A 14857-nucleotide genomic window follows, 5' to 3' on the forward strand; every position below is an offset into this window, starting at 1 on the left:
GGAGACCACTAGCTCCAGGCTGACTCGGGGTGGCGAAAGGGCCTCACCTGTCCCTGGGGAGCTCCCACCGAGGGTCTTCGGGAAGCTCATATTCCGAGACACCTGCTAGCATTGGGGTCCCGCTGGAGGAGAGCCGCGAGGGCCTGACGAGCATCACCCCGGAATTCATGGAGGAGCTGGAGTCTGCGGACACCTGCCATGGAGAGAGCCAAGGCACAGTGGGTTACCTTCAGGAAGCACCTGGGGCGGGGCCAGTCTCGGTTCCTCTGAGGAGAGGCACCACCAACAGAGGTGCTTTCGTCACCTGATGGAGGCCCAGGGAGCCCTCTGTGAGGGCACCCTCTGCTGCAGCAGGCAGCAGCCTGGCCCTGCTCTAGCCCCTTCCTGGGCACTTCAGAGGGCTTTCAAGACACCAGTAACGTCTCACAACTACCCGGGAGGTGGCTGGAGTCATTATCCCCAAGTTACAGGGGCGGTGGCTTGTCTCAGGAGGCAGAGCCAGGAGTCCTGGCTCCCACCTCCCTGCTCTGTGCAACTGCAGACCCAGACACCGACCCTAACCCCAGAAGGGGTGAGAACGTCAGCTCCCAGACCAACACAGTCGCATTGTACCTTGTGCCCTGTACTGCACCATCCGACCTGGCCTAAAGGCTGGCTCATTCCCTGGTGCTGGTGAAGCAGCTGTGGGGGAAGGGTGACGGGTGGGAAGCAAACAGGCTCTCCTTGCTCTGGAGCAAACCCTTCCAGCTGATCTAGGAGCAGTGCTGTGAGGGCTCAGCAGGGAGCTTCAGATGGGATTAGAAGTCGTTTGCCTGACACTCATACTTGCGAAAAGCTGCCCCAGATTGGAACACCCACAGATGGCACAAGAGAGGCAGAACAAGGCGTTACCCTTACTGACCTGCAGTAAAAGTCAGGAGAGGGAAAGGCTCACAGAAGCAAGAGGCCTTTTAAAGGGCAGCTGCCCACACCTCTGCGGTTGGGAGAGCAGAAGGCCCCAGGTGGGAAGCCTCACGTCACTGTTTCTAACAGGACAGGGATTATTCTTACGTGGAGCTGTGCTAAGGGGCCAGGCCTGTTAACACTAGCTAGAGAGGCAAGGGCTGGTTCCAGGATTAAGCCCCACAGGTTAGCCAGCTCCAGAGGCACGTTACGCATGCTGTAGTGAACAGGAAACAGTTCTGACGCAGCATGTCTAGACAGCCGGCCCACAACAAGAGGGCTGCAGCCTTTCCAGCCACAGATCTTCATGTGCATTTTGACACAGAAGAAGCCTCGTGAGCCTCATTTTGCAGGTGGGAAAACTGCAGGAGGGGGCAGGGACTTTCCCAAGGTCACAGAGCAGGTTAATGGCCAGCCCAGAATAAAACCCCTGGCCCTTCCTATGCCTTTTCTACTAGACCACGCTGTGATGTCATACAAAGGAAGAACTGAAATGTTTGGGCCAGGGGACCCTTTCTTAAAACCCCGATTACCATCTCTCTGCTTGCCCCCACTCCTGCGCCCAGTTCATCCCTCCCATGCCCACACTAGCTGTGCTGACTCATTCTTTTTCTCTCTCTGGCCTAAGACCGCCATGCTGCTGCTTCAGCTCACTTCCCCAGGGACCACCCGCTGCCAGACCTGTGAGCATGATCAGGTGCAGCACTGGGAACTGCAGCTCTTTGGCTCGCAGGAGTTTAGCTGACCAAGGGGAAGATATGTCACCTGGCCACACCAGGAAGAGAGAACTGGGCCCCACCCCAGGCATGGCTGGGAGATTATGACATGGGGCATGAAAAGAAATTACATGGCCTCCTGATCGAGAGGCATGGGATATACAAGCGTCTCTTTCATTCACCAAAGCGGGGCCAATAAAAGATACAGGTTGAATCTCTCATCTGGCACCCTCAGGACCTAACTGGTGCTGAACAAGAGAATGTGCTGGACCACAGGAGGTCAATATTGTCTAGTACATTACCAACAATTCCACCACTCACTGGGCTCTTGGAAGACATTTAGGGGTAAATTACAGCTAACTAACATCACAGAACACTGAGAGCCAGGACTCGTGGCTGCAAACAAACTTTATGGTATTGCAGAAAACTTGGCTGCACCTGATAAGTGGGCATTCGGCTACCTAAATCATGCCAGACCACAGATGTTGCTGGACCAGAAAGCGTTGGACTAGACAGGTACAACCTGTGTCACCTTGCTCTCCTTGTCTCTCTAGTGAGAGCTGGAAGGTACGCGTGTGAATGCATACACAGGGCATTGTTTGCTGACTCAGAGAACTGAGGGGGCTAAAGAGCTTTTGTATAGCACCCGATGGGCACGAAATAAAGAGCTTAGAAACCTGGAAAGAGATGAGCTTGGTGTTTTGCCCAGTCCACCTGCACCTCTCTGAACAAGCCTCCCCACCCTGCTCTGCTTTGCAATCTGAACTGCCCTTCAGTCCCTGCCCAGCTCAAATGACACGTTCTGATCTCTTCCTCCCCATGGCCCTTTGGAGAATGGGGACCTCCCCTTTGCCTGTGCTGGCTCAGGCAGGCCAGGTGGACAGGGCAGCCTTGCTGCGCAGGCAGCAGGGGCTCTGCAGAAAGGCAGTAGGTACAAACAAACCCCCTATCTACTTTCTGTTACCTGTCTGCGCAGTGGGATGCTCTTGGCCAGCTTGTGCACTGCCAGCTGGCTGTTGAAGTCTGTCTTCTTGGTGGTGCTCTTCATCTTGTAGATGATGACAGATACCACCATGCAGGAGATGAGGAAGGCTCCCGTGCAGTAAATGATGATCTCCAGGTACAGAGGCGAAGTCATCATGGCCGGCCTGTCTTCAATGGCTGGGTCGGCGTGAACAAGGCGTTAGTACCGCAAATCCTTCACAAGGCAGCGTGTTAGGATGGGGGGAGTGACACCTGCTCTCAGAGGTTGGGACAGGGCACATGAACACGCCCTCCTCACTGGCCCTTTGGCTCAGGGACACTACCAGCACAACCGAGACCAAGTCAGGCAGAGCTCCAGCTACCGCCTGGTCTCAGCCCTGTCTAAACAAAACAGCGAGAAGTCCTGTGGCACCTCATAGACTAACATATATTGGAGCATAGGCTTTCATGGGCAAAGACCCGCTTCGTCAGATGCCACGTGGGTCTTTGCCCACTTAAGCTTATGCTGCAATGTCCCTGTTAGTCTATAAGGTGCCATAGGACTTCTCGCTGTTTTTGCAGATCCAGACTAACACGGCAACCCCTCTGATACTTGTAAACAGCACAGGACACTCAACCCACTTCTCTTCTGCCTCAGCATCCCTGTGACCACATGGTGTTCTCAACCCCCCTTGCCATGCTGCTCCACAGCCAGCCACAGCTGGGAGAGACACAAAGAACTAGACACAAAGCTTTAGGTATCCACACAACCCCACCCACCGGCAGCAGATGCTGGCTGGAGAGTGGGTGGGGAGAAGCAACTGAAGGAACCTGAGGCCAAATTGCACCCAGAGAGGATGCAAACCTGTGTCTAGGAGCAGAGTAGGGAGAGGGGTTGGATCCCCTTTGATGAGCAGGGCTTAAACGAGAACGGCAAACACACAGAGAACTGAGTAGATAGTCGGCTGAAAACTTCTGGAACTTCCCAGAGCTCCTTGGCTGGTGTCAGGAGACTGGATCGGGGCAGACAGCCCAGAAGTCAGCCTGTGAATGCCAGAGCCAGGGGTGGAGGCAGTGTCAGGAATCAGAGCCCATGCTCCAGCTCAGCTTCTCTGGGATGAGGGAAGGCGGGGGCAGGGCTGGCTCCAAGGCCAGTGCGAGGATGGGATAGGGCTGGAACTCACTGGCACGGCACTATCCAAGCTGAAGCTGAGCAAGCACAGGGTGGCAAGAATCTAGCTGCGTGTGCTCTGAGTGGCCAGCCAGCTGCTGGGCTCAGAAACAGGCCTGCTAGCTCCCTCAGGCAGTCTGTCAGGCCATCGCAAGACTGAGCAGGCGCAGCTGCCGCTGGGAGAGCAGAGAAGGCTGCGCTGGGCTCCAGTGGAGCCTTCCGGGAGGGCGGTGATGGTGTTTGAACCCACATCGATGGAGAGGGACAGCCCCTCCCTGTTGCATGGCCTAGGCCTGGCTTGGAGACACTCCCTGCCTGTTCCTGGCAGGGAAGAGCGGGAATATGCACCTTGGAGGAGATGTGTCCCAGTCTGAACCGGAGCTGTAGCTTTCTAGGGGAAAGCTGCCAGGCACTAAGGGGCCAGGCCCAAATAAAACAGCTTCTTTGTGAGGCTGGGAATGGCTTGATGGAGATGGCCTGCGTCAGCATTACATTACCACCGGGGCTTGGGGCTTTCCCCCCGCCCTCAATACAGTCACTCGCAGCACGTTAAAGGGAGTTTCATTTCATCAGGAGGCAAAACCTCTTCCCCACTCCCCCCATCTGAAGTGCAGTAGGAACCCCTTGTGACGGGCACACCTGCCCTGATCTGCAGGGAGGGCTGTGGCAGTGCAGGAACTACTGCAGAGCAATGGTAGCCAGGTGGCACGATGCACTACACGTGGCACCGCAGACAGGGTGGTGAGGACGCTGGAGTTGCAGTTTATTAAGATACAAGTCCCCCCAGCCCAGCCCAGCCCTCCCATCCCAGAAAAGCAGAGCACATCAGAGAAGGCATTAGAAGGAGTCCAAGTCGTTCGTGTGAAAGAAGCAGCCACCTGCTACCATTCTGGTCCCACAGCGCAGAACGGGGCAGGTCTGACAAGGCAGGAGAGGCTGATAACAGAGAAAGTTTCTGTATGAAAAGCACCACCAGGCACACCCAAAACTTTCTACAGCGGCTGGTTATCAGGCCTTGTCAGGGAAAAGGAGGCAGCATGGACGAGCATGGCTGAGCCTGACTCAGGCCAGAGCAGGAGAACGACCTGCTCGCAGAGGGCACATGCAGAGGAAAGAACTATCACTGCAACCCCAGCACCCAGGGGCCCGGTTCCATTCCACCTCAGGGCCAGGCCAGAGCCAGGAGTGCTCAAAACCCCATAGGAAGGGGCCTGGGGGAGGGGAGACAGCAGTGTGCAGAACAGAGGCTGGAATGACCCATCATTTTCCTGAACTGATATTCCAACTTAGCTCTATTCTGGGGAGATGCTGGGGGCGAAAAGGAACAGCAACTCCTCCCTGAGCCTCTTCTTCTCACCCCTTATCAACAGCCCAGCGACAGCCTGAACGGCCTTTCCACGCACAACGGCTTCAGGAGCAGTCTGTGCTGCTTCTGGGCTGGCGAGACGGGCCTGAGAGCCCTTCTGCCTCCCTGGGCTGCACTCGCTGCCTCCCTGCCAGCCCTGGTCCATGGCTCAGTGACAACATCACCCAGAATGTCCTCTGGGTTCCCTCTCCCGCACCCCTCCCCCGAACAAAGGGGCAGCCCAAGGCCTTACACTGAGATTTCCAGGGGAGCCAGAGGTCTGGGGGAGTCCCTAGAGCTGCACCTAAAATTATGGCCCTCGCATGGGGCTAATGCGTCGGTGCTTTGCTCAGCTGGCCTGGGGCACTGGCATTGCCTGAGAGGATGGAACCGGCCTGTCTAGTCGGACACGTAAGTCACAGTGATGCATCGCCTCGGCCAGGGAGAGAGCGGGTGGGCACAGCCTCCAATTCTGAGCTGTCCGCAAAGGCGGGAGAGAGGAATGACCTGGCACCAAGTGAGGAGGGCACCTGCTCCTGCCTGCTCTAGCATGGCAGACAGGTCCCCATGCAGCAATGAACTAGCCCCCTGCCTTGGAATCTCACTGGCAGGAGCTGTGCAGCATGAGACACCCTGCAAATGGCTCCTAACTTCTCATCCACACAGAGAGCTGAGAGCCTGGCCCTTGCTGGAGAAGCTGGAGGGGATGAATTGGCCAGCGGGCTCTGTGCTTTCCCAGGGTGGAGGAAAGGGATCAGAAAAAAAGCCCAGGCTCTCTCCCAGGCTGCAATGCATCCTTCATCAGGAGGTGGGGAAAGGACAGCAGAAAGAGGAGTATGTACCTTCAAGAACTGTCAACCATGCAGAGTGATGGGAGATCCCAATAGAATTACCCGCCAAACATGTATACTCCCCAGCATCCTCAAATGAGACATTTCTTAAGTGAAGAACTTCCATTTCTTTGTCTGTTGTGTTAACTCCAGCCGTCTAGAAGAAAACAAATGGAAGCAAAAAACGGACAAGCAAACGACATAAGATCTTCTAGGAGCCAAGGAAGAGAAGGGGGGAGGAATGTGCCTTGGTGTCTCATTTGCCAGACCCCCGGGTAGCAGAGAGAGACCACTGTAGACCTGTTAAAGAGACCCTTAGGACGACCTTTGATCCAGGCTGACCTAAGGAGATGTTTGTTAAAACCCTTCACCAAATGGAATTTCCTGCCCATCTGAACATGCTGGTGATGGGCTGCATGGAAAAATGCACCTCCGGAAGAAGGGGCCGGCTTAGTTTCATGCAACATGAATGCACAAGGGGAGGCAATGGGATTGGTTGTGGGGAAACACAATGGAAGACGACACAGCTACAGGAGTGGGGCTCAGGTTGGGAGATGACAGACCGTGAGACAGAGGGGAGGACACAGCACTGTATTGTCACCGCCAGATCTGGTGCATGGACTGTGGTTTGCGAGACTGGAGCAAAATGAAGCTGACTCGCTGCTTTGTTTTGGGGGGATCTAACTCAGCAAAGACCCCACCAGCCCAGATGCGCTTAAAAAGACACAGCTGGGGCGCCATGTGACAACTTGTGCTTTATTGGTAAGACGACGGTTTAAATGCACCTATGCAATGTGCCTGGCTAATACAGTGAGAGAGCGCAGGGGAGGAACATCCAGGACGGGGAAGGCGGGTGAACGACACAGAGCACAAAACTAAAGTGGCCACTGCGTGTATTTTTCCATGGCTGGTGGCACCAGAAATACAGCAGAAACAAGAGAGCCCAGAGCTTTGTTGTCTACCGCTAGGGACTGACTGTCCAAGTAAGAGCCCAGTCAGGGTTCTTCTGTTTACCTTTTGCCATGGGTCTGGTGACAGTGAGCCACGCAGACTGGTTAGCCTCGCCAATATAATTGGAAACCTTACAAATATACTCCCCGCTCTCGGCCTCTGTCACATTATACAGGGTCAGCACCTCCGCATCAGAGCTATTAATCCCCGAGTGCTAGAACAAACCAACAACACAGGAGTCATATTGACACAGTCGGGCATCGCAGTCCCGAGATCAACAACAATCATATCACCAGTGCCTGGCCTGGATGCTGAATCAAGGGGCAACCAGTCCTCAAGGACAGACCTAGGCCTATCCCAGACCTCTCCCACCCCTCATATCAAGCAGGGCATTGTCTGTTTGCAGGAGCGCAAGGGTCTGAGAATGAGCCAGACACACATCTCCAAAGGCCCTACAGCTCTGGTGGAGGAAGGCTTGTGCACTGAAGTCGGCAGCTGACCCACGCAGTGGGGCCATGATGTTGCGGTGACCAGCCAGCAACAGCGCTACCTCTCTCATGTGCTTGCGAGTTAATACTTGGGAACCTCCAGAGCTCCCCAGGTGAACACAGCTGCCCTCGTCAGCAAGGAACAGATTCAGTGCGAGGTACTGGGTTGAAACCACTGGCTAAGGGGCACGGTGGGCTACTTTTAGTGGCCCATATTGGTGTTAACCACAACATAGTACCAGAGAGGCATATGCAAGCCAGCGGCTGCACCGACTGCTTCCACTCCCTGCTGTGCAGTAGCTTTGTTCACTCCAAGCGGGATTCCAGCCTGGGACAGGGAGGGTGGAAGGGGAGAGAGACTAACGGAGCCAGGCTCACCTGAGCTATTTTTACTTTCCTTTCTACAGGAGCTATATTTAAAAAAAAAATTCGTGGCGTAGGTGTGGCCCTCATCCAGCCTGCCACATCTCTGTGCATGCAGATCCATTGAATGCTGCACTGCTGGTGTGTTCCTGGCCAGGTAACAGCCCCACTCCCTGCTCTCCGCTTCGCTCTACACCAGCATGTTTAGTCCGGTGCTTCGGGGAGAGCGTCTCAGATCGACATTTGTCTGAGAAGACCAGCTCTTTCCCTGTCCTAAACACCCCCTAATTCTTGCTTCATGCAAGGCAGAGAGGAGATGACCGGAGAAGTCTCTGCCTGTCCCATTGTCTTGGCTCTGCTGGTCAGAGACTGGTACCTGAACCAGTCTGAATGGTACCAAACATCATCCCCCTGCTCTGCTCCAGATATGCCAGTTCCTTCTCGAATGGGTTCCCTCCAACTCATTCCCACCTCAAGAGCTCCATTCCCGGTTCATCCTGCAGAGGAAACCAAACCAGCCCACCCAGCAGGGGATGTTACCTTCAGGATCTGGACGTAGGGTAAGTTATCAGGTCCGATCTTGCTGCCGTTGACCTCAATGTGCTTCAGCCACTGGATATGTGGCTGTGGGTCACTGTAAACTTTGCACACAAACTCCACGTTGCTGCCCAGGGCCACGGTCTTGTTAGCGGGGAGCCCAGCTTGGAGGATGGGCCGGTGAGGTGATCTCTCTGCAAGGCACACCAAGGGGGGGTTGGGCTCACACAACAGCTGAGGGAGGCCAGGCACAGCTCTCAAGCTAACGCACACTGGCTCACCAACAGGGGAGATAAAGGTGGCAGTAGCTCCGGCTACTTGGCTACTGAATTTACACAGAAGGTGCTCAGGTGATGGGTGGCAGTATAAACCCTCAAGACAGACAGAGCGACCAACCACAGCAGCAGGACAAGAGGCCAGCCCAGAGTGCTGGGAATGACACGACCTTACTCTATAGGCCAACAATACATGTGAGGCAACATGAAGCTGCTGCAAACACACACCTGTTTCTAGCCTCAAGATCAAACCCCATACGCTTGGCCAGAGCACAAGTTAGGCCCTGGCCCAAGTCCAGGTGCGCACGGGGACGCAGCCCCAGTCCCTGGCTCTGTCTCATGCTGCTCAAGGTCGTTCTGAGCAAGCACACATGACCAAGGCAGATGTGGATTAGATCTTCCTGGACACAAAGAGAGCCAGACCCATGGCAGCAGCAGGGACAGGCACTGCAGCCAACTCCTCCCTTCACTCCCTCAGGTGGGAGCGACCCAGCAGGGATTCAGGGGTTACTTTCTCACAGTGACTGGCCAGAGTCAACATCTTTTTCATCCCAGTCAGTCGCTTACTAAAACAATGAGGGAAAGCTTCCCTGCCAGCCCTTCCTCTAATCCCGCTCACCAAGGCCCCTGCATCCATTTCCCAAAACCAGTCTCAGCAGGCCCAGCCAAGGTCTCCCCTCTGCCTGTGTTCACATTACACAGCATCCTTTCTGCACTGCCTCACCACACCCCATCTCTGATGCTGACTGGGGGCCTCAGCGCACCTCCTGTCCCCAGAGCCGCTAGAGGCCTAGCTAGAGGGCTGCAGCCAAGCGGCTCACCGAAGAGAATCAGGAGGAGGCCAAAGGACGGCTGGCTTCTCTGACAAGAGGGGAAGGAAAGGACAAAGCTGAAAACTGGGAGCCCTGACAGGAGCTGCCAAGGACAAGCTTGTGCCCCCAACCAATGTGGCAGCTGCCCCAGAAGGTGCCTAGGGATGCGGCAGGTAGCACGAAGATGCCTGGAAGCCAGCAGGGTCCCCTGTGGCTCCTGTCACACTTGAATTTCCACCTGGAGGAGGGTGGCAGGGGGTGTGGATTTTAATTCATAGGTGCCTCATCCTGCCCTCTGATTCTCGGGCAGTTGCCACACTGCCTGAGGCCAGACAGCAAGGCAGGCAGGCCTGGCTTCCCAAGAGCCAGAGAGCTGGGCTGGCGGGGAATACAGGCGCATCTCAGAAGGAGATACCAGCCATGGCTGGATACTGTACCATGCAGTGAAGCTTCTTGGAGGAAAGGGGAGGAAGAAGCCTCCGGGCTAGGGAAGTAAAATGCCGTTTAATTAGTTACCCAGCTAAAGGCTAGGTCTAACCGATTAACTGATTAACGGGTGGGGGTGGCAGCTGGGGAGGGGCTGCTCCCGCTGGGCTGGAATGCCCCTGCTTGCAGCATACCGGGGACCAGGGCTCCCTGCCCACAGTGCTGCCACGGGGGTGGGCACTCTGACGGAGCCGTAGCAACATCTGTCCACAGCAGCCAGGCCCAGGAGCAACCCAGGCAGGGATGCTCCAGCCGGGCCAGAGCAGTGCCTGTTTGCAATGGCCCCAGCTTGGGGGTGGCAGCGGGGGTGGAGGAGGGGTGGATGGGAAGGCCACTCAGCTCTGCTGGGGTGCCCACAATCTGGGACACAGGACTGGAACGGCCCCTGGCCCATCCATTTAGGGGGAGGCTAAATGGTTAACCTCAAAGACACTTACTCTGGGCCTGATTCCAGTGGGATATAAGGTACATGCTGGTATGCCAGAGTGTGAGTGAGGACATAGGACTTATCTGAGGCTTGCTCTCTTCATATGCTGGCCACCTGCTTCCATCACCCCCCTTCTCGTGTGCAAATCACACTCACCGACACTCAGCATCTCCCACCACAGCTATTCCCTCCACCTCTGGCCCCTCGCCTGCAAACCAAGACCACAGTGCCTCTCCTCCAGCAAGGGAAAGGTGGCGCAGAGATGAAACACATCAAGCACTAGCAGCTCTAGCTCTGGAGCCAATGAGAGTGAGAAGATGACAGAATCTGGGTGGCGTCTGGCTGGCTCTATTCCAGCTGAGATCTCATGGTCCAGGATTTCCTGGCACTTAGCCACCGTGGCTGGAATCTGGTCTCTTTTCCCAGAGGTAAAAAGGATGAGATGGAAGAGCTACTATGCTGCATTGTAGGTGTCAGGGCAGGAGGATGGGGCTGGCTACCTACCCTGCATCTACCCTACAGCCCTATTTCCAAATAAGATATTTCAGAATGTCTATTTCTTATATTTTATTCCAAAATAACACAACCACCCACAACATACATTTCAAAATAGCACTTGCAGTCCATGGTGCTATTTCAAAGTAATTCCACTGGAGCCCATGATGGCCTATTTCGAAATCCAAAAGTACTACTATGGCACTTTAAAGACTAACAAAATAATTTATTAGGTGATGAGCTTTTGTGGGACAGACCCACTTCTTCAGATCTATAGCCCTACCAGAACAGCCTACAGATCTGAAGAAGTGGGTCTGTCCCAGGAAAGCTCATCACCTAATAAATTATTTTGTTAGTCTTTAAAGTGCTACAGGACTGCTTTTTTGTCTTGATAGAATACACACTAATGTGGCTACCTCTCTGTTACTATTTTGAAGGAGGCATTACTCCTCTGGAAATGAGGTTTACAGGAATCGAAATGACGCACCTGCTATTTCAAATCCATTTCCAAATAGCAGGTGCGTCATTTAGACACTGCCGAAGTTATTTCGAAATAACTGCTGTTATTTGGAGATAACTTGGCCGTGGAGACATAGCCCGTGTGACCAGGCCTTCCTGAGCTGGGGCCTTACTCAGAAAGATTCACGGGGGCCGCTAACGTCCAGCCACACGTGCCTCAAAAGCCCTTCAGAAACCCAAATAAGAAACCCATCCAACCGGTTGTGATTAGTGACTCTTGCCGCAGAAGGCAGTTCCGTTCCACCAGTCAGACAACAAAAGGGAGCTGCAGGGGACAAAAGGAAACTGGGCATTGCAATCAAGCAGGGCTGAGACTTTTCCCTCCTCAGGACAGACAAGAGGGCAACGTGACCCCACGCAGATGACTCTCCCGCTGTGGCCCTCCTGGGCCTGAAGCCAACCAACAGATCAGGCAAAAAGCTGAACTGAGAGCTCCTTGGGTTTGCTTTCAGGGCCAGGAGAAATTGGTGGAAATGCTGCTGCTCCAAAGAGGGGGGTGGTTACCGGTTAGAACAAACACTGGTGAACTGTGGTACAAATGGAGCTGGTCCCCTCCCTGGCACACACAGGAACAGGCTGTTTGCAAAGTCAGGAGGGGGCTGGACAGGTGAAATTCTTGTCAGGGAACTGAAGGGGAGGGGGGTAAACATGGCTACCTATTCATCGTAGGTCAAAGGTCAACCCAACCTAACGAGGGCCGAGGCGATTAACAAAGAGCCTGCCACTGCGGTGAGTGAGCATTAAGAAACCCCATTGTTCACACCACTGACTATTCCCTTCAGTTTGCTCAGTGTAATCAAATTAAATCACATTTTTAATGGCTCATTTACTGGCATTTAGAGCAGCTCCACATGGGCAAATGCACAGACCAGCCTTCCCAGCTGGGAATTACGGCTAATAAGGCGATTAAAAAAAAAAAGTTCTGTCTGTCTCCAAAATTATTTTAACTAATATTTAAAAAACCACAACCAGAAACCAAGCCAAGCTCGGAGGCCAGGCCACCCTCCCACCCCCCAGGGAAGAGAAGCAGATGTCTCAGGAGACAAAGGAGACGAGTTTGGTTACAGTAGGGGCAAGTGACAATTAAAGGAAGAAGCAGAGACCATCCGGCTATCTGGGTGCTCCTGGTAGCATGGTATTCAAGTGCCGTCCAAGGGACGATTCCACAAATGAGCTAAACTTTTGTCCTGCGGCAGGCGTAGAAACCCGGGGGGGGAAGGGTGGCAGGTTTAATTGCAATGCGAGGGAGCGGGTGTGGATGTACACACATGCACGCCAGCAAAGAGCTCATGCAGGAAAGTGGAGCTGGCAGAAAGGGCTTTGCATTGGGCTCAGAGCACTGGCAGGTCAGTCAGCTCAAGTCCTGAGATGGGAGCTCACCCACCACCTTTGGAGTCAAGGAAGAGACAGCAACCCGCTGACCCCTCAGAGAAGAGATGGGCTGAAATCTGACCACACTCACCAACTCCAGACGTCACAGTGGGGTAACAAGAGCCAGTTATACAGCTTGGAGCAGTTCCTTCCCAGGGGTTTGCGGCAGGGAGGCACTGAGATCTTTCTGGTCCTGGACCTGGCACACCTTTCTCCCACTGCGGCACCTCAGACCCAGAGCTCAGATGCCTGGCATCACTACGATTTCTCCAGCCTTCGAGCTAGCCTGGGTAACCCCCACCCGGAGCCCTACGCACACCATACAATGTGGAGCGCACAGTTCAGGCAGAAGTGGAGCAGAATCATACTGATGGCCACCAAGCTGTTGAGAACACAGTCAGTCTGCTGGCCAGAGAGGCTCTGTTGAACAAAACGGGGCCTCTGGGGACCCCCCTCCTCTCCCCAGCTGTGACCTTCCCCCCTCCACATCTCTGGTTTCCTAGGGACATACGTCCCCAATTGCCTCTCCTAACGCTCTGCCCGGCTCAGCCTTCCTCACCCACTACGTCGAGCTGGTAGGTGTGGTTGATGCTTCCGTATTTATTCTCCACGATGCAGGTGTAGTTGCCTTTATCGGAGGGCACCACGGAGTCCATGATGATGCTCCAGGTTGCGTAGCGGACCTATGGAGAGACAGCAAAGTCTGGTCAGCGTGGCTATCAGCAAAGCTTAATATCTGCGTGTTCCGAACTGTGGCGAGGAATGAGTGGCCCCAGGCCAGGCCAGGGCTGTCCTCGGTAGAACACGTTCCCTCATTCCAGAGCACGCCGAAGCCATCTCTGACCCCTGGGCCTCATGTTCTAGGCAGGCCATAAATCTCAGCTCGAGGTCACCTTTGCCCGTTGCTGCAGGGAGACGGTAATCACGCCCAGCTGTCCCAGGACAGCCTGGCCACAGAGCCGTCGGCGTCTGGAAATACGCTGTCAGTGGAGTTGGATGGGCTTGAGCTGACAGCCCCAGCCTGCTCTCCCACCCGCAGGAGTGGAATCTATCCCCTCCAATCCAGCGTTCCCACTAAGCTGAGCGCTTGGGCCTCCACCTGGAGAGAGTCAGGTGCCACCCAGCTCATTAGCAGAGCACTGACAGCCACCCACAGCTACCAATGGTGCACATCCACACATGCCTCGCTGTACATAACAAAATTTATTCTGCCCAGAAATGGAAACAAATTTGATGGCTCCCTGCTCCGAACTGCCAGGTGTCTCTTAGAAAGGACTGCCCCTGCAGGCACTACTGCCCGGGGCCCATGCGATTCCCACAGGGAAGCCACAATGCAGATCAGTGCTCTTCCCTAGCTGAACCCCACTCCCACAGAGAAAGACACAACTCCAGTGTAGCACGCAGGACAGAGGCAGACTCTTTTACATGCGCCAGGCTGGATCTTCGGGCACATCTCCACCACCCGCCTCACAAGCTTCAGAGCCATCCTCTTCCCAGGGCCCTCCACACCTGTCACGTGAGCCCCTGAGCAGAGACAGGTGAGCCATGGTCCTCCCGGTGACCTTCCCAAGGAACTTCATGAGCATGTAGGCCAGCCTCCACCCCGTACCACTCACAACCCCGCAGCAAGCTCCACAGCAGGTTCTTGGCTGGGGAGCTGAGACACTTGAAACCAACAGCAGCATCCAGGAGCAGCAAGGCTGCATCCTGACCTCCTACCCCCAAAGCCTCCCAGAACCCAACTGCTCGGCCTGGAGAGGGTAAAGGGTGACAAGAAGTTTTACCGTGGACGGCCCATGTTGAGCTAGCGCCTCCACTATGATTTCCTGGGCCTGGGAAGCTGCAAGGCAAGCACCTTCCAATCAACTCGGGCATTTTCACTTCTGATTCAAGCCCCCTTTGTCACTGTGGGATGAAAGCAGGGTCCCAGGAAGCAGCTTCTCCTGTCGAGGGGAACGTCTCTGATACCAGACTCATGCTGGTGCGGCTGCACTCCTGACTCCCCACCAGTGTTCCTTCAATTTCTTCCCCATCCTTGGGCACAATAAATTTTGTTATACGCACCAATGCATGTGTGGATGGGCGCCACCAATAGAAACACATGGTGGCACCTGAATCTTTCCTGTGCGGGCACCCAAGCGCTCAGCTTAGAGGAAACACAGCTCC

At 54.8% G+C, this 14857-nt stretch overlaps 1 protein-coding gene across 2 annotated transcripts in view; it reads right to left on the reverse strand.

The window, feature by feature from the left end:
- The window catches only part of FGFR1 (fibroblast growth factor receptor 1), a 70054-nt gene that overhangs the window by 11243 nt on the left and 43954 nt on the right, over window positions 1–14857 (reverse strand). For both annotated transcript variants that reach the window (XM_074981698.1, XM_074981697.1), the window contains 5 exons: window positions 13251–13374; window positions 8310–8500; window positions 5980–6124; window positions 2623–2819; window positions 48–193 (listed from right to left, as the gene is read on the reverse strand). In XM_074981698.1, coding sequence (XP_074837799.1) covers window positions 48–193; window positions 2623–2819; window positions 5980–6124; window positions 8310–8500; window positions 13251–13374 — 803 coding nt within the window. The remainder of the gene's footprint in view (window positions 1–47; window positions 194–2622; window positions 2820–5979; window positions 6125–8309; window positions 8501–13250; window positions 13375–14857) is intronic.

Source organism: Carettochelys insculpta, chromosome 31 (assembly GCF_033958435.1).
Source record: "Carettochelys insculpta isolate YL-2023 chromosome 31, ASM3395843v1, whole genome shotgun sequence".
Taxonomy (NCBI): Eukaryota; Metazoa; Chordata; order Testudines; family Carettochelyidae; genus Carettochelys; species Carettochelys insculpta.